General features: G+C 56.0%; 3 protein-coding genes and 1 long non-coding RNA gene across 5 annotated transcripts; 2 read left to right on the forward strand and 2 right to left on the reverse strand.

The window, feature by feature from the left end:
* Positions 1-161: 161 nt before the first annotated feature.
* FCN3 (ficolin 3) lies at positions 162-5,550 on the reverse strand. The gene is given in 8 exon segments (XM_027058209.2): positions 162-1,764; positions 2,587-2,717; positions 2,826-2,845; positions 2,847-2,960; positions 4,225-4,352; positions 4,743-4,787; positions 5,142-5,334; positions 5,473-5,550. Coding segments are annotated over 8 exon segments (951 nt in total). The 3' UTR covers positions 162-1,522.
* A 3,290-nt stretch (positions 5,551-8,840) lies between these two features.
* On the reverse strand, positions 8,841-13,259 carry CD164L2 (CD164 molecule like 2). 2 transcript variants are annotated; one of them, XM_027059949.2, is made up of 6 exons: positions 12,873-13,250; positions 12,241-12,408; positions 12,069-12,140; positions 11,419-11,463; positions 9,723-9,867; positions 8,841-9,169 (listed from the first exon to the last, which is right to left on the reverse strand). In XM_027059949.2, the coding sequence occupies exons 1-6, from the start codon at positions 12,958-12,960 to the stop codon at positions 9,163-9,165; spliced, it is 525 nt and encodes a 174-aa protein (XP_026915750.1). In that variant the 5' UTR covers positions 12,961-13,250; the 3' UTR covers positions 8,841-9,162. The 2 variants fall into 2 exon arrangements, with proteins under 2 accessions (XP_026915750.1, XP_026915751.1); XM_027059950.2 differs by lacking the exon at positions 8,841-9,169 and having other exon boundaries at positions 9,719-9,867; positions 12,873-13,259.
* On the forward strand, positions 13,206-16,390 carry LOC113599462 (uncharacterized). Its single transcript, XR_008293395.1, has 2 exons — positions 13,206-13,340; positions 15,147-16,390. It is a non-coding gene; the product is annotated as an uncharacterized LOC113599462 (long non-coding RNA).
* Positions 16,391-19,227: 2,837 nt separating this feature from the next.
* Positions 19,228-22,581, forward strand: GPR3 (G protein-coupled receptor 3). The gene is made up of 2 exons (XM_027059948.2): positions 19,228-19,461; positions 20,539-22,581. The coding sequence occupies exon 2, from the start codon at positions 20,544-20,546 to the stop codon at positions 21,534-21,536; it is 993 nt and encodes a 330-aa protein (XP_026915749.1). The 5' UTR covers positions 19,228-19,461; positions 20,539-20,543; the 3' UTR covers positions 21,537-22,581.
* The last annotated feature ends 983 nt before the right edge of the window (positions 22,582-23,564 follow it).

Raw genomic sequence — 23,564 nt, forward strand, 5'->3', positions numbered from 1 at the left:
CAGCCTGTGCCCCTGTGCAGCCAACCACTGTGGTCTACTACACGGCAGGAGCTTTTAAGATGTGTGCCCAGGCAAGGGCTAGGAGGGACTTGTGAACTTCAGAACCCGCCCCCACCCCCCCACCCCCCCACCCCGGCCCCCCGCGCCGTGCAGGTGTCTGTGGAATGAATGGATCTCCAGAGAGGACCAGGGTGTGCAGAACACAGTGAAGGACATACATTCTCCAGGGCTCCACTGCGCAGGCAGAGGGACTAGAATGGGAGAAACCTGCTCCTTTGCCTGCCAGGAACATGGTACTTGGCATCTGAGCGCAGGCTTTATTTTGCCTTTTGCCAGGAGGCTGCTTTCCCCAGCATCCAATCTGCTGTGGAGCCTTGCTGACCTTTGACCTCCACCCGGAATATGACCATGGGACCTGAGTCCCCACACCCACACTTCTCTTCCTACCCGAAGAAGAACCCGAAACCTCAGCCCTTGGCCTGCCACACCCGCGCAGCTCCCCAAATCCCTAACCTCCTGGTGTTGGCGAGGCAGCAAACCTCAGTGGGCTCTGAAATCAGGAACTGGGGACTTAGTCTCCAAGATCACTCAGTTCCATGATGGAGCAGAATGCAAGCCCACGACTGCCTGTCAGACTGCAGGTATTGTGCTCTGTGTGTTGCTCTGCCACTTTCTAGAATGTGACTCTAGCGAATTAAGGGCTTAATAAATGCTAACTCAGTAACTGCTGTTTCACTGCCTTGTTACCCTGTGGAAAAAAAACGGACCTTCCCTCGTTTGACTCAGAGTTCAAACGAGCCCCGAATGGGACAGGCAAGAGGTAGTAGAGAATGAGAACTTGGCTGCCGAGAGAGGAGGGGGTGGAAAACAGAGGACTTAGAAGGGACAGGCATGGGTCAACAGGGGGAGAAAACTGCACAAATCCCCCCCCCCAAACTGTACACTCGTAGGACCCAGAGGATGCAAGGGTGCTGTCAGTGGATGCTTGAATCCTTCTGAGTCCTCCCTTAAATGCTCCTCTGGCTTCGTCTTGCACACCTCCAGAGATAGAAGCCTCACTACCTTATGAGACCAACCCTTCCATCTTCCTGACTGGAAGATCTTCTTTGAATAGAGCTGCACCCCGTGTCTCTGCTCTGCCCTCTTTTTTAATCTAATTTTTTTAAATGTTTATTTATTTTTGAGAGAGAGAAAGAGCACGAGCAGAGGAGGCAGAGAGAGAGAGGGAGACAGAGAATCTGAAGCAGGCTCCAGGCTCTGAGCTGGCAGCACAGAGCCCGATGCGGGGCTCGAACTCACGAACTGAGATCATGATGTGAGCCAAAGTCGGACACTTGGCCAACTGCCTGCTCTGCCCTCTTGAGTTTCCCAGTCACTGGAAGAGTCCTGCAAGCCTGGAAAGGGTTAAAGTGATTTTATTTTTAAACGTGGACAGGGGAGCAGAGGCATTTGGCAACGGGGAGTGTAGCCCTCGGTCCGGAAGCTGTACAGGATAGATAAGGGTGCTGGCTGCCACGGTGTCCTAGCGAAGCATCATGTGAACCTTGCGGTAAGGGTGGCCCACGCCCCGGCCTGAGGCCCAGTCGATGCCATACTTGTGAGCGGTGGCCTCAGACGTTGCGTAACGCCTGTTGAGATTGGACCGGTAGCAGGATCCGTGTCACCAGATACCGTGGACAGTCACGGCACAGTTGCTCTTGCTCGTATCGTGGTCAGCATCGTAGGTGGTAAAGGGCTTCCCGTTGTGGAGGCTCAGGAAGTCTCCTGACAGGGGATGGAGGCACCTTGGAGCCGGGCACCATGCCTGGCACCCTTGAGGAGATGATCTCACAGGAGCCTCAGAGCCACCGTGGATGTTATCAGGCCCCAGGAGGAAACAGCAGTACCAAGGAGCCAGAGTGTTCTCCCAAGGTCACTCGGCTAGTCACGGTGGTACTGGGACTTGAACTGGGGACTGCGGCTCCAAGGCCACTTGCTCCTCCTTCTGCCTTGTCTCCCTCCCAGAATCCCCAGCTCCCATCAGCAGCCTGAACAGCTCTGCCTGGGGGAGCTGGGAGGGACTTCTCAATGCCCGGGCAAGGGGGATCCTGAGGCACATCCCCACAACCACTTCCCTCTTTGAAGTCTCTCCTCAACAGTCACTGTTTCTCTGAAGAAAAAAAAAAAAAAAACAAAAACCCAAAAAACCAAACTTTCTGCTTCCTCTTCTGAAGCAGATAGGGCAGATGCTCAGCAGGGCCTCAGATGGCTCCCACATCCTCCCTCCCTGCCTCTTCGCCCATTTTACAGGGGAGGAAACTGACAGGGGAGGAAACTGACAGGCAAGGAGCTTGCCCAAGGTCACGCTGTTAGTAAATGAAAGGGCTGGATTCAGACTCAGGACTGTTGGCCTCCAGAGCCCAATTTCTTCACTCCTGCCTGCACCATTCTGTCTCATGGGTGCCATTTCTCAGATGAGGAAACCAAGGCTCGCAGAGGGGAAGAAATTGCCCTGGGTCAGTGATGGAGGCCGTGGTCACACTGGGAGTGGATCCAGCCTCCCTCACCTTCTTTCCCTGCTCTGGGCCCCACCTCAGGTTCACTCACCTGCGGTGCCCTCCGAGAACTTGCCCAGCACCAGCTGGTAGTGATCTGCCTCCCCGAGGAGGCGGAAAGCCTCATAGCAGGCAAAGGTGTGGTTGCCAGTGAAGTCCTCCAACTCCACCCGCAGCTCCCAGGTACGTGGAGGGAAGAAGGAGGCACGGGTGGAGGAATCCTCAGATCCAGGGTGAGGATTCAGAGTGCCAGAGAAATGCCCCCCAAACTCCCTGGGACCTGCTGGGAATTTACCCTGAACAGTGAGCTGGGTGCAAATTCTCATTCCCCAGTCAGAATTCAGACTCCTGGCTCCCAAAACCTGCTTTGTAGGCGGACCAAGAGCGGAAGAAATCCACGGACCCGTCCTGTCGCCTCTGGAACACCTAAGGAGGCAGAGAAGGCCAGCTCAGCGGCCATTACTCCAGGCCGGGCAGGTCATGAGGAGAAGCCGGGGGTGGGGGTGGGGGTCTGTGGCAGCGGAGAGTGGGTGCACTGTGAGGGGAGGGCGGACACCTGCCCCCTCTTTGGATTGGGGGCTTGTTAGTAACGTGTAAGTCCAAGTGACTTTTGTTTCTATTTTCTAAAGATTTTTATTTTTTTTTAGGTTAATCTCTACACCCAATATGGGTTCAAACTCATGACCCCAAGATCAAGAGCTGCACGCACCACTGACTCAGCCAGCCTGGCGCCCCAATCTTTGCCTGTGAATAGTGATGAACTCCACATTCCCTTACTAACTTCTACTGACACTCAACCTCTTGCCAAAGCCTGACAAGTCCCAGGGAGACTGAAATGATTGGGAACATCCGCCCTGTCCTTAGAGGACGGTCAGTCGTGCTGGGATCAAATTTGATCAAGCCAGGTCAAAATAACCTCCTTAACTTACTATGGGAATCGAGATATTAGAGCAGAGAGGTCACCTCCAGAGGCCCAAGCTCGAGTCCTGGCCTTACCCTGAGGCCCCTCGGTCCCCACTGCAGGCTAAGCTGCCCTTAGGCCCTGCAGTTTCCCTCCTCAATAGCCTTCAGTCTAAGCACCTCCCCTTCCACTGTGGCCCGGGGCCCCTGAATTCCTCCTAACCTGTGTCCCTGCCTCCATCCTACCCCCACTGCCATGCACCTTCCATGGTGCAGCCTGAGTCTTTTCCCTAAAACGTAAGTCTGACCAGGTCCCTCCCCTGTTTACAACACTTTCATGGCTGCCTGATGCCTCCGGTGCTCCTCAGTCAGTTATTCAATGCCCTCCATGAACTGGCCTTTGCAGAGGCCCTTAATCTGTCCTTGACCCACACCTGTAGACATTAGCTGGCCTCTCATCTGCTCCCAGCTCATTCACAAGGTCTCCTCAAACCATCTTGTGTTCTCCTGCCTCCCTGTGTGTTTGTCTTTCCTTCTACTTGGAATGCCCTTCAGTTCCGCATCTATCTAGAGAACTTCTATACAGCCTTCAAGGCCCTTTCAAATGGCATCTCCTTTGAGGAGCCTTCTCAGACTTCTTCAGGCCCTCTGGGAGCTCAGTAAGTATTGGTCCGTGAAGGACTCGAAGGAATGCTTTAGCTCCAGAGGGCTCTGGCTCCCCCTAGGGTCCAAGAGGAAGAAGTGCCCACTGGGCCTGGCCTCTGAGCCCCGGAGTCTCCCTGGCACTCACCAGCCAGCCGCCCTCTTTGGTGTCCATGTCACAAAAAACTGGGAGGGCTCTGCCCTTGAGTAGGCATAGACGGTACCAGCCGCTCAACGTGGCACCCCGGCTCCGCAGCTCTTGGCAGTTTCTGGGGCCTGGGGAAGGAGAGATGGGCTGAGATGTGTTGCCACAGTATCTCCCAACCCTCACCCTGCGGGCAATGGAACAGGTCAAGTGTGGGACCCCAGGAACCCTCTCGATGGCTCCTGAAGAGGGACTCTACACAGGGAGTCTTTCCCCAGGGAAAGACAGAGTGTTGGATCTGAGGTCTGAGTACTCCCAAGGGAGGGCCCTCAAACCCAAGGGAGGGTGCCCAGGCCCCTTCCTAATCTTCCCCCTCCTCTCCCAGCCTTCTACCCCCCCCCCTGCCCCCCGGGGGGTGATCATAGTGGATTGCTGAACCATGGCTAAGCAGAGACACCCCTCTCTAGTCCAGGGACAGAAGCAAAGAAAGCAGAGGAAGTCCATGGTCCCACACACTCCACCAGGCTCACCCTTGGGGCCCATCTTGCCAGGTGGTCCAGGTTGCCCTGAAATCCCAGAGACCAAGGTGCCTTAAGTCCCACCCCATGCTCAGGGCCAAAAGGCAATGAGTGACTTGGAGGCTGAAGTCAAATCCCAGCTGCCGTCCTTCCTGGCTCTGTGATCGTGGGCACACAGTTTATCATCTCTGAGCCTCACACTCCCCTCAGCAAACTGGGGGTAGAACCAGCTACCTCACAGAGTCAAACTTGGGGTGCTGGGCATCCAGCCCACGGCCTGGCACACGTTAGGTTCCTTGCCTCTTGGTCATGGCCTCTCGGCGCAGACAGTAACCAGTAACCGCTGATCCCCAGCCCGCCCAGTTCACCCCGGGTCCCTGCCTTCTCCCCGGCATCTCTCACCTTGAGGGCCTGCAGCTCCTTTCTCTCTGGGACTTCCTGGGGCTCCAGGACAACTGGGCAGGAGGACCACTTTGCTGGCTTCCAGTCCCCTGGGGGAAGAAGCAGGGCCGGGTGGCCACAGGGTGGGCCTGGGGGAATGGGTGTATCTCTTCCAGGCCCCTCTGAGGTTCTCTTTCCATCTCCCAGATTCTAGCTGTCAGGACGCTTGCCTCCAGAGCTGCACCGTTTGCATCAATTTGCATACATTACAGCTCTGTGAGGTTGAGCGGGAGAAGGACCCCCAGGGAAGGAGTGAGGGCGGGTGGGTGGGGAGAGCATCTTAGGCTGCTACCTGGGCGGTTGGGGTGGTCCTGGCAGGCTTCCCAAGCAAGAGGAGCAAAAGGGAGAGTGGGGTCCACAGTAGGCCCATCTTGCTGGTGCCCCAGAGGATACCAGTTTATAAGGGGGCCAAGCTGGTGGGAGAACATGGAACAAGACTTCCTCCCATTGTCCCTTCCAAGGGACACCCCCCTCCTCCAAGTCGGAGCCAGCCAGCGGGAGGTGGAGGCATTTCTTCCCTCAGCCCCCCGGGACCAGGATGGAGTCCAACTTTTGATCCTGTTCTCCAGGGCTCTGCAGTCGTCTCTCCAGACCTTTGGGTTCACATAGGACTTTTCTGCCTTTGAACCTTTGCTCGTTCTGTGCCTTCCATCTGGAATGTCCTCCTCTCCATCTCTACCTGTGAAGCCCCCCTCCCCCCCCCCCCCCCCCCCCCCCGCCGTCTGGTGAAGATCCAGCCCTAACACCATCTCCTCCAGGAGTCCTTCCCTGGTCCTTGTCAAGTGTTAAGAATGACCATGGCTAGGGGGCACCTGGGCGGCTCAGTCGGTTAAGCGTCCCACTTTGGCTCAGGTCATGATCTCACCATTCGTGGGTTCGAGTCCCGCATCGGGCTGTGTGCTGACAGCTCAGAGCCTGGAGCCTGCTTCGGATCCTGTGTCTCCCTCTCTGTCTGCCCCTCCCCTGCTCACATTCTGTCTCTCAAAAATAAATAAACATTAAAAAAATTTTTTTGTAATGACCACGGCTACCATTTGTTGGGCACTTACTGCACTCCACAAGTCCTGCTGGGTGCTGTTTGTGCGTTGCCTCTGGTCCTTACACAGCTTGACTCATAGTCATTATTGGCCCTGGGTTACATGCTTGGCACAAAGCAGGTGCTCAATAAATATTGGTTAAAGGAATGAATAAACAAGGAGAAAATGAGGCCCAGAGGCAGGACGTGGCTTGTGCACTGACACTTGTCTGCCTGGGCCCACAGAGATCTCGCCCAAGTGCCCCGCCAGGGAGAGAGGCACTCTTGACAAAGGGACTTCATACCCACTCTCAAGTCTGTTGGGGAGCCCCTGGCAGGGCTTAGGAAGTAGTTACTAACATAGGCAGACCATTGAGTGGGCAGACTGTGCAGGGCAGGTCTGGAGGCTAGGAGGCCAGTGAGGGGGCAGTAGCCACAGTCCAGATGTGAGGACTGACGACTGAGCTGGAGAGGGACCTCAGGTGACAGGAAAGCAGAGAGAAGCCTCATTTGCTTGTTCGTTCACTCATCCATTCTTTCACTCACTCATTCATTCATCCAACCTTCCCTGAAAGCCTTCTCAAGCCCTCTCTTCTCAGTGCTTGTGGGGGCAGGGAGGGCTGGGGTACAAAGCGGGTGTCAGAAGGTGGAGGCCGAGCTTGCCAGACAGGATGGGTCCATGAAATGGACTCTGAGATCCTGAAATTCCAATTCAAGGGATCTCTCCTCCCCACATTCTTCCACAGGTGTGCCAAGATTTGCAGACAAGCGTATTTATCATGTGCTATTTATAATTTAAAATTTTATTTTATTTATTTTGAGAGAGAGAGAGAGAGAGAGAGAGGATGAGTGGGGGGAGGGGCAGAGAGAGAGAGAGAGAGAGAGGAAGAGAGAGAGAATCCCAAGCAGGCTCTGCGTTGTCAGCAGGGAGCCCGACTCAGGGCTCAAACTCAGGAACCATGAGACCACGACCTGAGCCAAAACCGAGAGCTGGACGCTTGACCGACTGAGCCACCCAGGTTACCCCTGAAATGTGCTCTTAAGCATAATTATTTCTGGGGAGTGGGACCAGGGGGAAAGGGTTTCTCACTCTTTCTATAAAAAAAAAATCTGTATCGTCCTTTTGTTCCTTACAGGCATTTACTACTTCGGAAAAAGCAAACATCCAAAAGAAATTGCCTTAACTGATGGTAAAATCAGAAGGAGGTGGGGGCATTTCCTCCCTCAGCTCTGGAAAGGATGGGCATTATCCCTGCCAGCACTAAGTGCTGGGTGGAGAAGCCAAGGGAGGGCGATCCAGGCAGGAGAAACTTCGTGTATAAAGGCTTGGAGAAGAGAGAAAGCCAGACAGGCTGGGAGGAAGAAGCAGATCCGAGTGTTGAGAAAGGGGCGCTCAAAGGGGAGGCTGATGTCGGAGACGGGGGCTTTGGTGCAAGTGTGGAAGGGGAGGGGCGAGGAGGTGACTGTTAGGCATGTCGATGGTGGCACGGGTGGGCAGGTGAGCGCTCTGTGAGGCCGAGGAGGAGCCGGAACTGCGGCGGGCCCCAGGGTCCCTCAGTGCCCTTCCAGCTGGAGTGCGGGGAGGCCGGGCCCAGGGGCAGGAAGTGGCGCGAACGCTGTGGGGTGATGGCGTCTGGAATGCGGATTGAGCTTGTGCATCCGCTCTGAATCTTCCCCAGAGCCCACGGAGACAGACACTGCTGTTACCCCACTTTACAGATGGGGAAGCACGGCCAGGGCTGGGAAATAACTTCCTCCAGTTCACACCGAGCAGTCAGGCTCCACCCGCTGACCTCGCCACCATCACCCTCTATGGCCTCTCCACTCCACTTCCTGGGACAATCATGGGATGAAATCAGATAACACCGTCAGACTCTTAGCCACATGCCCTGTTTCCAGCAAGTGCCCCAGCAGTGGGAGATGTTATCAGTCAGGGAAGACTTCTGGGCAGGGGTGGGGTGAAGTGGGGTGGGAGAGAAGCAGAGGAGGTGGGCATGGGAGGGCAGGGGCTTTCCAAAAGGGCCTGAGTGAGGAAGGCCACGAGTACAGAAATGGCTGTTGAGTCCTAGGGGCATCTCCACCTTGGCATTGGGGCAGAGACCTAACTTTAGGAGCCAAGAGAGCCTGAAGATGCCTCTGTGGGGGAATTCTGAACTTCTGCTTATTCTGGAGTCAGAAAAACCTGGATTCAAATCCCAGCTCTCCCCTGTCCTACTGCATGATCTTGAGCAAGTGTATCTACCTTTCTGAGTCTCCACAGACTCATCTATAAAGGGCGGGGGAAGAGGGTTAAACACGTATAACAAATGAAAATATTAAAAAAAATTTTTTTTTAATGTTTATTTTTGAGACCGAGAGAGACAGAGCATGAGCAGGGGAGGGATAGAGAGAGACGGAGACACAGAATCCGAAGCAGGCTCCAGGCTCTGAGCTGTCAGCACAGAGCCCGATGTGGGGCTTGAACTCACGAGCAGTGAGATCATGACCTGAGTTGAAGTCAGACGCTCAACTGACTGAGCCACCCAGGCACCCTTGAAAATGTTTTAAAAGGTGACAGTAACAGTCCAAGGTTGAATTCTCATTAAGGAGAGGACAACAGCTGTACCCCAACCCCAACAAATCCACACAGCCCAAGACACAGGATGTGAAGCACCGTGCTGGAAAGAATTCCTTTATTTGGGGGCAGTGCCAGGTGGGTGGGAAGAGGCAGGCACAGACCCCGTGCCAGGCAGGGGGCCCACAGGGATAATGGATAAGACGCGAGGTGGTTGAAGGATGCTCTCAGCTGCAGGTACCAGGCCCGGGACAGGAGGGGATGTCAGCTGCCAGGCACTGAGCCTGCTTAATGCCCACAGGGGCCAGAAATCGGTGGCCAAAGTTTTTCCCACCCCGGCACCTACAAGGGGGCCGAGAGGGCAGCCTCTTCGTCCTCCTTCCCCTCAGTGTGGAATCCAGGCCTGAAGGGGGTCAGATTCTGCAGAGGCCAGACAGAGAGGGCACTCAGGGCAGTGGCCCTGCCTCAGCCGGGCTGAGGACCCCCACCCCCAGGAAGCAGGCAGTGGCTGGAAGAGCACACTTGAATGGAGGCTGCAGCAACCCGCCCCACCACACACACACGGCACACGGGGGCCTCAGAGCAGCCCCCCTTCTTAGAGGAAACCCAAACCGCACACACGTCCCAGGCTCCTGCCTGCGGCCCCAGAGCTGCAGAACGAAGGCTTGCCTGGGCTACGTCACCTACTGGTTCTCCTCTCTGCTGGCAGCATGAGGGACAAAGACAGATGGGCTCAGTCGGGCTCTCAGACACAGGGTCCAGGCTGAGTCCTGGCCCCAGCCAGCAAGGGGCAGAGAGAACCCCACATGTTGAGAAGCGTGGCTCCCATGGGTGATGATGTGGGGAACACGCTGCCCTGCCCTTAGTGCTGCCCCATTGAGAAGACAGTGCACTGGCACTTAAAGGGGACCTAAAGGGCAAGAGTCAGGTGGGGGAAGTGAGCTGAGACCCTACTGGCAGGCCAGGTACTCACAGTGTCTGGTAGGTGCTGTCCTTGGCCTTGAGGAAGCGCAAGACGAAGAAGGCCGCTGCCTGCAGGCTCAGCACGAGCACGACGCCCCCAATGAAGCTGGCCCCATCAAAGCCAGGGCCGTGGGCTTCAGGGACTGGGGGGCTCCCTGCAGGGTGCAGGTCATAGCAGGCCACTGTGGACCAGGATCCTAGCCCTACCTCAATAACCAGCACAGGTCACCTGGAGGCCCCAGTCCTCAAAATGGGAGCCTTGAACAGCAGGCTCAGAAGTTCAGGCCAATCCTGTGGGCAGTGGGGAAGCGCCTGCTGGGAGGGGCAGTGTCTGGGGCAGGGGAGGGTGAGGCCTTGGCTCCAGCCCTGGCTCTGCTCCCAGTTGCTCTGTGGCTTGATGTCTTTCACGTCCTCTCTGGGCCTCAGGATCACATGGTCCTGATAGCAATGAGCTCCCTTCCAGCCCCCCTATCCCACGCTGGCCCGGCAGGGTGAGGATAGACCCAGAAGTTAAGCGTCTAGAGCCCTTCAGCTGAGAGTTTCTTTTGGCCTCGGGTCTCAGGGTTCAAAGCCCAGATACAGATGATATAGTCCCTTTTCAGGACTCCTAAGTCCCCGGACCTGGAGTCACCCAACATCCGAGCCCTTAGAGAAGGAAGAAGGGGAGGCCCACACCCTACCAAGTGGGTCCATGGAGACTAGACGACGTATGTCGGAAGGAGGAGCTGGGTTCTGAGGGTGAGATCTGTCCAGTCACCTCACAGTTAAGACAGAGCCAGTCTCACAGCATCCCCTGACCCTTTCCCCTGCCCTGTCTTAGGGCCCACGGTTGCCAGGCTGTCTGGGTGGCTCCCAGCTGGGCCATGTTAGCCATCAACTCCCACCACGGATTCGATTTCAGGCCCTAGGCCAGGTGCCAGGGCAGGGCAGGACTAGAGGTAGAAGATCATTCTGGGGCACTGGAGAGGGGCCCAACTAGGAGCTGGGTCCTCCTCCTGGAGGGTATAACTTGTGTAAGGGGGCCTGAGAATAGGAAGGGCAAAGGGGGTCCCAGCTACAAGCTCAGGGAGCCCCAGAGAAGGACACTGGGGGAGGAGGAGAGGGAAGAAATGAGCTGCCCAAGACCGATCTGGGGCTCAGCCGGAGGGAGCTGGGCCATCAATAATTCAGCCTCCAAGATCAAGTTTCTGGCTTTAATTAACCAAAAGCCTCTGCAGCCATCCCTACCAAGTCTGGTGACCTCCAGGCCCTAAGGGGCAGTGGGAACCAAGGGGCAGAGTTCTTGCTTCCGCTCTGCCAGGGACCTGCTTTGTGACCCTCTCTGGACCGGGGGGCTGCAGTGGGCAGGTAGTCACTGCGCTGCACCTCGTTGGCAACCTGAGCCACACACCCTTCAGCACCAAGGGCAGGTTCTGAGAGTCAGCCCGAGCTCCCAGAACTGCTGGTGTTGGGGAGGAGGGATGGCAACCATCATTTCCCGACTGTTTCTATGCGTCAGACATTGAACTAGGTGCCGTACACCTGCTCATAAAATTCTCGCAGCAACTCCGTGAGGGATTACCCAACCCATTTTACAGATGTGGGAACTTCTTCTCAGCAGGAGTCACAGGGCTGAGGTCACAGAGCATGTAGTGCCTGAGCCCGGCTCTGTCTTTGCTGGCAACTCTACTCCTCCCACCGCTACCGTTCTCCCAGGTAGCACCTACCTGTTGTGACTGTCTTTGGTTCATAGGTGGGGTGGTGGTGGGCAGCTGGAAAGACAAGGAATCCATACGAAGCCAGCCCTCCCATTCTCTGACCGCCACCAAGACCCCAGCCCAGGCTAACGGCCGGACTTCTGACCCAGATCAGGCTCCCCGGTCCGGGTCCAGGTCCACCTGACATACTTTCAAGCCTTAGTTCACACAGCTCTTCCACCCGAAGTGGCCTCTCTCCATCTCTACCTTTAAGGGTCATCTCTGATGCCACCCCCTCCAACAAGCCCTCCCTCCCCATTCCCTTCTGAACTTCTGATTCTGAAGTCCTGTGTTTTAAATTAGGCAAGATAACTCCTCCATCCCCTCTACACATCTGTCCTGGACCCTCTGGCTGTGCCAATTTTCCGATGGGAAAACAGGCCAGAAAGGGAAAGGGATTTCTCAGTGAGCTAAAGGCAGAAACGCAAGTGGACCCCACTTCGTGGGCAGTCTGCTCCCAGATACAGACGATATAGTCCCTTGTCAGGACTCCTAAGTCCCCAGAGCCTGGAGTCACTGGAGACCCTGGAAAGAGGCCGATTCCTTCCTGAAGGGCAGGCTCTAGCTTGGGGACACCGTAGTCCCCTCTCTCCACCTTAGGCCAGTGGGAGTCCTCTTACCTGGACACGACTCTGAGCGGTTGTAGACAGAGCAACCTTCCTCGACCACCTCAGCTCGGGCCACACAGTGTCCTGGTGGGAGAAGGTGTAAGGGCGGGATCTGGGGAGAGCGGCCAAGGCTCTGAGGTGCAGAACCGGGGGCACTTGACTTGGGGAGGGCCCAACTCCATACCTGGCTCCTCTGGCTGACACTGCTCCCACACGCAGCCAGAGAGGTTGTGTGCTTTATGCCCCTCCACACAATGCTCACAGAGCTTGAACTGTTTGCAGGCCCCCGGGACAGCTGGCCAGATGTTCATGCGGAGCAGGGCTCCCCGCCCAAAGCCTCGAGCTCCTTTACCTGGGAGTGGGAGCAACTCCTTGAAACTGAGCTGCAGCCGCTTCCCCACTACTGTGGCTCTCCCCCGTTTGCACACATACACTCACCTGGATCCGCTAAGCCCCACTACACACCTGGAGTTTCCACAAACACATGGCTACACACACCCACAACCTCCCCCACATTCATCCAGAGTCCCCTTCCTTTGCATACACCTGGGGTTCCCTGATCCGTGTAGAACTGCTGCTCCCAGACACACCTGAAGCCCCTAGTCCCCCAACCCCTGGAGCCTATTACATACTCCTAGCTCCACACAGGGCTAGAACCCCCTTCAACTCCCCCTAGAGCCCCGAACTCGTCTGGAAAGTCCCCTCCTGCCCCCCACCCCCAGGCCAGACTGCTCCAGAAGAGGTGGCTGGATGAAGGGCACGCTCCCCCTGCCCCAGCCCGGGCTGGGCCCTCAACCAGATCCTGGTCCGCGTTACCAGCCACAGCGAGCTGGGCACACAGGAGGAGGCAGCAGCAGCCGCCACAGAGCGCGGCCCGTAAGGCGCGGGGTCCCGGCGCGGCCATGGGCGGGGCGGGGGCTGGGGGTCGGCGGAGAGCTGGTGTGATGCGTCCCTCGCGGACTCGGCTCCGCTGGGGTGTGGGGAGCGAGACCCAGGCAACCTGGGCGTGGCCAGGTGGGCATGGTCATTCTGGGGCGGAGCCAGTGGCGCGGCCGGGGTGGGGCCAGGTCGTCGGGGGCGGGGCCAGGTAGGGGCGTGGTTGGTGGGTGTGGCCTGGTGGAACTCGGTGGGGCGATCTGGGGCGGGGCTCGGACAAAAGGGGGCGGGATCCAACGCTAGCCTCACACCAGGTCCTGGGAGCCCCCACCAACGGCTTCACGAAAACTCTGCTCGGTAGAGTTATTATCCCTACTTCACAGGTGAGGAAACTAAGGCTCAGAAAAGGTGAGTGGGTACGCGGAGGTCACAGTGGCAAAATCTGGGTTCCACGCGAGGTTACTTCCTCGCAGGCCGGGCCTTGTCGAGTGAACCCCACCAACCAGGCTCCACGACTGGGGGACTGGCTTCAGCTGGCCCCTAGCCTCTGGCTGCTCGCCTTGCTTCACCCCTTGCGTCGTACTCTCTTCTGCCCCTCAGCCTCCCACGTCTGCCTCCAACCCACCACACTCTCTGGTCTCATTATTAGTAGGACAGTTGGGACTTTACACAGCCTCCCCTTCAGCCTCAACTCCTGCCCTGGCACCGGCCTCTTCTGGTTCTTCCCCCCCTGCGGCTACTTCTCAGGTTCCTCGGAGGGCACCTCCTCTCTCTCTTTCCCCCCTCCTCTTTCACGTCCAATCTCCTGCCCCTTCTCTGCTGCTCCTCCTTTTCCTCTTTCCCCCTCTTCTTCCCCGGTGGCCCGGTTCCTTCCTGAGCCCTAGTCCACCTCTCCTGGGGCCATTTTGGCCATTCCTCCGCCATTAGTTCCCATCTGAAAGCCATCAGGTCTCATAGCGCCATCTCCAGCCCCCTCCCCAGCTGCCACCTGTAACTAATACATACTTCACACTTTTGACCTCTTACTATTAGCAGAATATACATTCCACTAAGAGCTTTTACCTGCAGCTTCTCATCTAATGTCCACAACTGCCCTCTAGGCATGGGTTTTGTTATCCCCAATCTGTGGGTTTGGAGGTAAAATCAGGGGCACCTGGCTGGCTCAGGCAGAAGAGCACGCGGCTCTTGATCTCGGGGTCGTGAGTTCAAGCCCCACGATGGGTGTAGCGATTACTAAAAATAAGCAAGTAAACTAAAAAAAGTAAAAATCACCTGCTCAGGGGCACATAGTTGCAAAGAGGGGGGCCAGGATGTAAGCCCAGGATCCAGTGGGTCCATCTGCTTCATGGGCACCTCCACCTGAGTATGCCTCAGGTCTCTGAAACTGCCCTCTTTCTCTTCCCCACTCAGGGAAGCTCCTGAATGGAAACCAAGATCTCGTCTCCATCCCCTCTCTCTGTCTCAGCCACATCAGCTCTTTCCCTCTTCAGAGACTTCATACTGGTGTGCCTTCTCCTTGAAACTCTTCTTTTCTCTCTTCAATGGCTTGTTCCATGACCTCCCTGCTTCAAAGAGGGCCCCTGGTTATTCTCCATGCTACTTCCTTTTTCCTTCAGAATATGTATCATATGTATAACGAATTACTCTTTCGTTTCCTAGGCTATAATTCCTGTGAAGGGAGAAACCCTGTTTATCTTCTTCTGTAGTTAACTCCCTATACACTTAAGGGCTAAGTAGGTGTTTATTTGGGGGGGGGGTTCTTTTTTTTCTTTAATATGAAATTTATTGTCAAATTGGTTTCCATACATCAGCCAGTGCTCATCCCAGCAAAGTAGGTGTTTATTAAGTAACCATATTGTATCGTGTTGTGACTGTGTACGTGTTAGTCTGTCCTTCTGGTCTGTGAGACCCTCAAGGACCCCCTAGTTAATATCATGTTAAGTGTCTACTTATAGATTGTGCATCTTTCCCCCATCAGAATGGAAGCTCTGTGAAGAAGCCAAGGATTTTTGTTCATTGATGCATCCCCTGGGCCTAGAACCATGCCTGGAAAGTAGCACAATGCTCAATAACTATTTATTGCATGTTGAAAATGCAGGGATGTGGGGGTGCCGGTTTGGCTCAGGTGGTAGAGGATGTGTTGATCTCAGTGTTGTGAGTTTGAGCCCCATGTGTGGCATGGAGTTTACTTACAAAATAATTTTTTTTTTACAGAGAGAGAAATAACATGCAGGGATGTGGCCAGATCATCTCTCTGTCCATAGCACCCACTCGAAGCCCAGGGAATTTTCAGGGAATACTGGCTGAATGAACAAATGGGTCTGTGCTAAGAATGTGTGCGCTGATGATGCCCAGATTCTTGGGGCTTGGACACGGAGCTTGTGTGAATATTATCTGTGCCTCGGCCACACACCCACCGCCAATGAGAGCCTAGGCCCATGGGATTCCCCTGATTGGGGAGAGAATGGTAAAGGAAGAAGTCTTACCTGGAGGCGAGCGCTCACGGCCATCTGGTGGTCACCTGGGGAACTGCAGGTATTGTCAGCCCTGGTTAAATTTCACTCCCCGCTGCTTCAGGGGAGACGGTGATGTTTAGGATAGAATGGAAGGCACAGTGGATTTGGCTACGCATACACTGGCTTCAGATCCCAGCTCTGCCATCTACTCTGTGATTTGGGGCAAGTCGTTCAGCTTCTTTAGACTTCAACTATGAAATGGGGATGCAGGGTTGTTGTAAGCCCTTCGATCTAGTCTGGCACCTGGTAGCTGGGAAGGACTGGACAGGGTATCAGCGGTGGGAAGAAAGCAAGGAGGTATGGCAGAGGGCATAAGGAGGAAAGAAGAGGAGGGGCCGCACGGTAGCCCTTTAGAGAAGAGAGACCCAGTTGGCAGTGTTGGCCTCCATCGTCCCATTGATATAGGGCAGTTTGGAGCGTGGAGAGAGTGCCCATGTGAAAATCCATAACTTTGCTTGAGTCTCTGGGGTTTCTCATGACTAGAAATATCACTGCCCTCTTCCCTTTCCTGGCTGCCTGAGGACCAACTTCCATCTTGAACGACACTGTAACTCTATGGATCAGGGCGTTCTAACCAACCAACTACTTCAGTGGAAGCATGGTCACTGATGTTCTTTGCCCTGAGAAGGCAACAGTACCTAAGACAGAACTTTGAGAAAAACTAGCCAAACTGTACAAGACCACACCAGCTGTCATCTTTATATTTTGAGTCAGAACCCACTTTGGTGGTGGCACAACTGGCTTGGGCCTGATTTACAATTCCCTGGATTATGCAAAGAAAAATGAACCCAAAGAGAGCCTTGCAGAACGTGGGCCGCATGAGAAGAAAAAGACCTCCAGAAAAGAGCGAATGGCACAGGAGAACAGAATGAAGAAAGTCAGGTCTCCACACAGGCCAATGTTGGTGTAGACAAACAGAAGAAGTAAAGATTCTGCCATGACTATCTGTGGTGATTGTGCAAACTTTTCATGAGAGGATTAATAAGCTATGAACATTTTTTTTGTTTTTTTTTTAAATGTTTATCTTGAGAGAGCGCATGCACAAGTTGGGGAGGGGCAGGGAGGGAGGGGAGACAGAGAATCTGAGGCAGGTCCCACACTCTCAGTGCACAGCCTGATGTGGGTGGGGCTCGAACCCACAAAACATGAGATCATGACCGGAGCCGAAATCAAGAGTTGGATGCTTAACCGACTGAGCCACCTAGGCACCTCTACTTATTGAGAGAGAGAGAGAGAGAGAGAGAGAGAGAGAGAGAGAGAGAGAGAATGCGTTCACGTGAGCAGGGAGGAGCAGAGAGAAAGAGGGAGAGAGAGAATCCCAAGCAGGCTCTGCGATGTCAGCGCAGAGCCCAAAGCTCCATCTCATGAACCCATGAGATCATGACCTGAATCGAAATCAAGAGTTGGAAGCATAACTGACTGAGGTACCCAGCCGCCCCGTCTTTTTTTAATGTTTATTTATGAAAAAAAATTTTAATAAAGAACCATAACTGCTACTGAGAATGACAGAAGACAGTCCCTCATGCCACTCTTTCCTGCCTACCTCCCAGCCACCTTTACGCATCCCTGAGACCAGCTGGGTGGTTGTTGGGACCCAGCTCTGATGGGGGAGAGAGCAGATACCTGAGGTCTGGGGGACTGATGGCCCTGTATTCTCTCTCTATGGCGACCCCACTCTCTTGACAGTGTGCCTATCATTATTCTCCTCTCTCTCTAGATGCTGCTTTTTACTTTAACCATCCAATCAACAAGTGTTTGTTGAACGCCTACTATATAGCCAGGTTCTGTTCTCAGCCCAGAACAGAACAAAGTCTCTACCTTCATGAAGCTTACATTCTGGTGGGGCTGACCCGTAGTAAAAAAGAAGCTACGTGCATAAACAGATAATGTAAGGAGGGGTTAGTGCTCTGAAAAATAAGAAATCAAGGAAAGTGGGGGAGAGAGTGATGGGGGGAGGGGTAATCGAGGACAGATGTCAGGGAAGCCTGCTTCAGAAGAAGTGACTTGAAGGCAAAGTCCTGAAGGAAGTGAAGGGGTTCTAGGGAGAGGAAGGAAATTGGCAAGGACACACTCATCCACAGTCTGTGCCCTCAGCGGCCATGTTCCCTGGGGCTTTTTTCCTCACTCTCCGCTCCCTCCCCTGCGTGGTATCATCTACCCCTAGAACCTCAATTATTACCTGCACATCTGTGCCTCCCAGGCATCCTCCTCCTGCCAGGTATACAATTGGCAGCCCACACAGCCAGTGCTGATATGGCACCAGGCCCTCCCAACAATCCTGAGGTAGACACTAACATTATCCCCATCTCACAGATGACAAAACAGGCACAATGGGCCTAGGAAGCTCACCCAAAGTCACACAGGAAATGGAGGAATTGGGATTTGACCATCTCCACCCCCAACTCGCCACACCCAACCTGAAACGCCTCATCTTCCCCAGCTCCTACCGTCTCCTCTTCCCTCTACCCTGCCACTGGCCTGTTACCCCCTCCCCCACGACACTACAGGGGTGTCGTGTTGAGGGAAGAAGTCGGTGGGGCCTGGGATCTGAGCCCCTCTCGATTCCTTAACCCCTAACCTGATCCCTGCCCTCCACCCCCACCCCACAGGCCCGGATGGTTGCAATGAGGACCAAAGCTAGAGGCAGAGGAAGAAGCGGCCAGTTCCTCTCCCCCTGGGCACATCTGGCACATCTGGAAAAGTCAGCTGGGGGAGTGTATGTCCCCGGGACAAAGGACAGGCAGGGGCGGGGAAGACGGAGCCCCTTCTCCATACCCCCCCCACCCTGCCAGGATGCCTAAGGTGGGAGGTCAAGAGGGGCCTGCTCAGGGGACTGAGCTGCCAGGTTTTCTGCTTCCAAGTTCTTCCCGGCTCCCCTTCTCCTGCTGCTTCGGGGAAGTGCCCCCCACCCCCCACCCCTGCTGGCTTTCCAGATCCCTGAATAAATAATTCAGGGTTTGAAATCTTGCCAGGCCCACCTCTCCCGTGCTGGGAGGGCGCTATTGGACTGACATGAGTGACGTCACCCAACTCCTTATCCCAGCCCCAGCATCACGAGGACCTGCCCTGAGAGCAACTCACTTGCCTGGTCACTGTCCGCCTAGACCGCGTACCCTGTCCCTCTACCCTGGGGCTCATTCACCACAGTCACCTGGTATCTTCATTCCAGGACCTTACAACCCTCTTCTCGTTGTTTTGTCACCTCAGTACCTCAACACTTGTGACAGGGTCATGGTGACCCCAAGTCCTATCATCTGGACATTTCCCTCACCACCGCCTCTGACACCCTGGGATCCCTGAGCCCCATCATGTCAGTCACCTGACCCTGCTCTGGTTGCCCTGGGGGCTTCCCTTTCTATGGCACCGTGGCCCCATGGCCACCATCCCCAAGATCCTGTCACCATGCTCATACTGTCACCGCCACCCACTTCCCTGCTCCCTCGCGCTGCTGTCACCATCACCTCAGGGCCCCATCATCTTGGCAACCCCCGTCATCCTCGCCGAGGACGCCCATTCAGCCTCATCCCTCGGTCTCCGTCACCCGAATCCCGTCCGTCTCTACCACCTGAGGGTCCCATCACCCCACAGCCTTTCCGGGGCCCCTTTCTGCTTTTCCTACATATTCCCCGCAGCCTCCCTGCGACTGCTCCGAGGCTCTCCCACCAGCGCCCCCCGAAACCCCGGCCCGCAGAGGGCGCCGCGTCAAGGACAGCGCGGGCCGATTGGGGAGGGGGGCGGGGCCGCGGCCACGGTCGCTTTTTATGAATGGGGGAGCGGGCGGTGCGAGGCCTCATTACTATGCCGCGCGACGCGCGCTGCGCCCCAGCGCGACGCACCCATTGGCCGGCTGGGCCACTTACGTCACCGAACCGGTGGCCGGGGGCGGGTCGGGGCGGGGTGACTCACGCCGCTTCTCCCGCGGCCGCGGGGGCTTCTCCGGGTCCGCGCACACCCTGCGCCGCCCGGACCCGAGCAGAGCTTCCCCGCGGCCCGGCCACGCCGAGTCCCGAGAGGTGAGTAGGGGGCCCCGCGCGGGCACCAGGCGTCCGGAAGGGCACGCAGGATGCTGGGGCACTGGGTCCGCGGACAGGCTCCCAGCGGCTGGCCGAGGTCGGAGGTCGAGACCCGGAGCCCAGAATCTGGGGTAGCAGGCGGGGACCCAACGTCCGGGTGCTGAGAGCCGTCAGCTGGGTGACCCCGCGCGGGGTGCGCACTCCTCCAAGGCCCCGAGGCCCTTGAAGGGACTGATGGTCCTATGAGATTGGGCCGGTGGGACCGGCTGGAGGCATCTGGGGCAGGCACCCAGGCGTCCGAGCAGGAGGAGGTGCCTGACTTAGGGATCCAGACTTACGGACAGGATGTGGAGTCAGGTCCAAGATCCAGGTGTCCGGGCAGAAGGAGGGGTCTGACTCAGGGATCCAGGCCTCCAGCAGAGGGTGTCTGTTCCAAAGATCCTGAGATTCAGGAAGAAATAGAGGTCTGGCGGGGACAGAAGTCTGGGCCGGTGTATGTCGGAGGTGGGGCTGAGTTCCTAGGTGGTGATACCCCAGGAGTGGAGAGTAGGGGCTGGCAGGAGCTTCACGGCGCATTCCCTGGGGGCGGAGCCTGGGACTGGCAGTCCAGAGAATCGTGAGGGGTCTGGTGAGCCTCAGAAACTGAGCGTCATCCTGATCCGGAGGAAGTAGAGCTCCCCTCAGTCTAGAGATGTTTCCCTTCCCCAGTCCTGGGCCTACCTCGCATCTTCTGGATCCTATGGGCCCCCATCCACTAATGGTAGTCCTTCATCTGGTTCTTCTCTGGTCGCACACGTGGGAGAAAGAGGCCTGCAGGACCCAGGGGTTTGGAAGGGAGAGTGAAAAGACCCAGGCCTGGGGTCTGCTGGAGACCTGCTGGCCTGGGGGTGTGTATGTGGGGGAGACAAAGGTATCCTGGAAGGAGCCCTGGGGCATGACTGGGGGACAAGGCACTGGGACCCAGCCAGGTATTCTGAGATACTCTTACAATGTATCCTGAGTGGCACCTCATCCCCTCCAGACCCCTTCACCCAGCACCCGGTCCAGCCAACTTCTCACAGGGCCTTTCTCCTACAGGTACCATGATGTGGGGTGCAGGCAGCCCCCTGGCCTGGCTCTCTGCTGGCTCAGGAAACGTGAATGTGAGCAGCGTGGGCTCAGCAGAGGGGCCCACAGGCCCAGGCGCACCGCTACCCTCACCCAAGGCCTGGGATGTGGTGCTGTGCATCTCAGGCACCCTGGTGTCCTGTGAGAACGCGCTGGTGGTGGCCATCATTGTGGGCACTCCCACCTTCCGCGCCCCCATGTTCCTGCTGGTGGGCAGCCTGGCCGTGGCCGACCTGCTGGCAGGCCTGGGCCTGGTCCTGCACTTTGCTGCTGTGTTCTGCATTGGCTCGGCGGAGATGAGCCTGGTGCTGGTTGGCGTGCTGGCGATGGCCTTCACCGCCAGTGTCGGCGGCCTACTCGCCATCACCGTCGATCGCTACCTTTCTCTGTACAATGCCCTCACCTACTATTCAGAGACAACGGTGACTCGGACTTATGTGATGCTGGCCCTAGTGTGGGGGGGCGCCCTGGGTCTGGGGCTGCTGCCTGTGCTGGCCTGGAACTGTCTGGATGCCCGGGCCACCTGTGGCGTGGTATATCCACTCTCCAAGAACCATCTGGTGGTCCTGGCCATTGCCTTCTTCATGGTGTTTGGCATCATGTTGCAGCTCTATGCCCAGATCTGCCGCATCGTCTGCCGCCATGCCCAGCAGATTGCCCTCCAGCGGCATCTGCTGCCCGCCTCCCACTACGTGGCCACCCGAAAAGGCATCGCCACACTGGCCGTGGTGCTTGGCGCCTTTGCTGCCTGTTGGCTGCCCTTCACTGTCTACTGCCTGCTGGGCGATGCCCATTCCCCACCCCTCTACACCTATCTCACCCTGCTCCCTGCGACCTATAACTCCATGATCAACCCCATCATCTACGCCTTCCGCAACCAGGACGTGCAGAAGGTGCTGTGGGCCATCTGCTGCTGTTGTTCCTCTTCCAAGATTCCCTTCCGATCCCGTTCCCCCAGTGATGTCTAGTCATATCTTGGTGACCCTTCAGCCCTGATCACTACAGAATTCCAGAATGTTAGGTCCTCCAGGGCTTTGTTCCAACCCCACCCCCCACCCCACTCCCAGCTCCACACCCCGAAGACCCAGCTGGTTCTGGAGTTCTAGGACATTGGGTGTTTCACAGGATTCTGTTCAGATCCCTACAGGGCCCAGCTGGCTCCATGGTTCTCGAATGTTCAGGTGGCCAGGGTTCCACTCAGAAACAGCCCAGCTGGCTTGGAGTTCCCGGATGCTGCTGGGGGTTTTACAGCGCCACTCCAAGTCCCTGATCTTCCCCCTCCCTTGACCTTAATCATGTCACTTTACTTTTGAATTTCTGAGCTAAAGAGTCAGAGAGGTTAGTCACTCAGTTGCCTAGATAGGAGAAAGAAAGATGTATCTCTATATATGTGCACATACAAAAAGAGTATCTATTTATAATTTATTTATTTACTTATTTATTTATGAATTTATTTATGGGTGGTAAGGGGAAAACAAGAGACCTACACCTTGAAATCCAGGCCATACCAGGGTATCCCCAGTCCCCAGACCCCCATTGCTGACCTCAGTTCCTAGAGGGGGAAAAGGGAGAAAGAGAAACCACGTATTTTGTTATTATTTTTGCTTATTTTTTATCAAAGAGATCATAGAAACCAGAGCCTTCTCCCCAGGCCCGCCCCTCTCGGGTTTGCTGGGAGAACACACCAGCCTCTGGTTTTTTATTTTTTTAAGAAGCCATCACCTGAGCAACCGAGAATTCCTCTGCGCTGGGGGCCGGCTGCCCTCTGGTGGCCGTTTGGGGAAACTGCAGCCCGGCCAGGCTGCCCGGACCGGACCGCGCGACCCCACCTCCACTCCAGCCTGGCGTCCAGCGCCACAGCCAGGACCTGGCGGCCAAGCCCCACCCTGCGGTGCCCTAGAGGAGGCAGGGTGTGAGCCAACACCTGATTCCTCTGCCAACCGGGGTGGCCTCCAGTGCTTCCTTAATGCCATCCCTGACCCATCCCTCAATAAAGAATGATTTTGTGATAAATGTTTCTGTCTGTATGTGTGAAGAGGGTGGAGTGGGGCTGATGTGGGGTGAGCCCCGAATGGGAGGGTTAGGCCAAGCCTGGGAGCCTGTTGAGGGATCTGGGGAGCTGGAGACCCAGAGCGGCGTGTGGCTCTCAGGTAACATCCCCACCCCTTTAGAGGATCTGATGAGCCCCACTCCTCTGCTCAGACCAGGGCATTGCCAAGCAAGGACCCCCATCTTATCCTGGGGACAGGAACCAGGGTGCTAGACCCTTCTTGGGTTGAGGATGCCCAGGTTAGCTTTTGTTTGGAGCTTTAGCATGAAGTAGATGCTCAAAGCATGTCCATTTCCTTAATAACAGCTCCAAATTGTGGGTATTTACTGTGTGCTAGGCACAGTGCCAGCACACTACATATGTTACCACATTTACGCCAAACAAGCATCCCGTGGCACAGGTAATCCCTTCTCCATTTTACAGATGAGAAAACCGAGGCTGAGGGAGGGCTGCTGACTGGCCCAAGGGAACATCCATTTCCACAATCTGTGTGCTCTATTGGCCAACAGCCTCTCTCTCATCTCCTTCCTTCCCGAGCCTGGTTTGTATTGGGGTTCATTCTCGGGGCCAGAGGCCACATTTGGGAGGAGGTTGGATGGAATACGGTCATTCTGGAGCTGAAAGAGCTTCTTTCCTATCCAAAGGAGAGTGATGGTAAATGTGCGCATGTACCCTTGTGTGCATTTGACCACCTAAGTGTGCAGGACCCTGAGCGTGGGTGTTTGGGAACCAGAAAGAGTATGTTCACCAGGCAAAGGCAGGAGCAAGTTTTTGGGAGTGTGGCTAAAGAGGAAGCTCTTGACTGGTGAAGCTTCTCAGCCTCCCAGGCCTCACAGGTAGGCAAAGCCTAGAGATGGGACCCTCGGAGCACACCCCTCCATTGTACAGATGGGGAGACTGAGGTCTGGAGAAGAACAACCACTTGCTCAAACCCACACAGCTGCTC

This window comes from Acinonyx jubatus, chromosome C1, assembly GCF_027475565.1.
Source record: "Acinonyx jubatus isolate Ajub_Pintada_27869175 chromosome C1, VMU_Ajub_asm_v1.0, whole genome shotgun sequence".
Lineage (NCBI taxonomy): Eukaryota > Metazoa > Chordata > Mammalia > Carnivora > Felidae > Acinonyx > Acinonyx jubatus.

Excerpts from the sequence above, each read along its gene's own strand:
- CD164L2 (XM_027059949.2), bottom strand. The coding sequence starts at position 12,960 with ATGGCCGCGCCGGGACCCCGCGCCTTACGGGCCGCGCTCTGTGGCGGC. Across the intron at positions 12,409-12,872 it reads TGCCCAGCTCGCTGTGGCTG|GTAAAGGAGCTCGAGGCTTT; the intron begins GTAACGCGGACC and ends TCCCACTCCCAG. Across the intron at positions 11,464-12,068 it reads CCGCTCAGAGTCGTGTCCAG|CTGCCCACCACCACCCCACC; the intron begins GTAAGAGGACTC and ends TTGTCTTTCCAG.
- GPR3 (XM_027059948.2), top strand. The coding sequence starts at position 20,544 with ATGATGTGGGGTGCAGGCAGCCCCCTGGCCTGGCTCTCTGCTGGCTCA.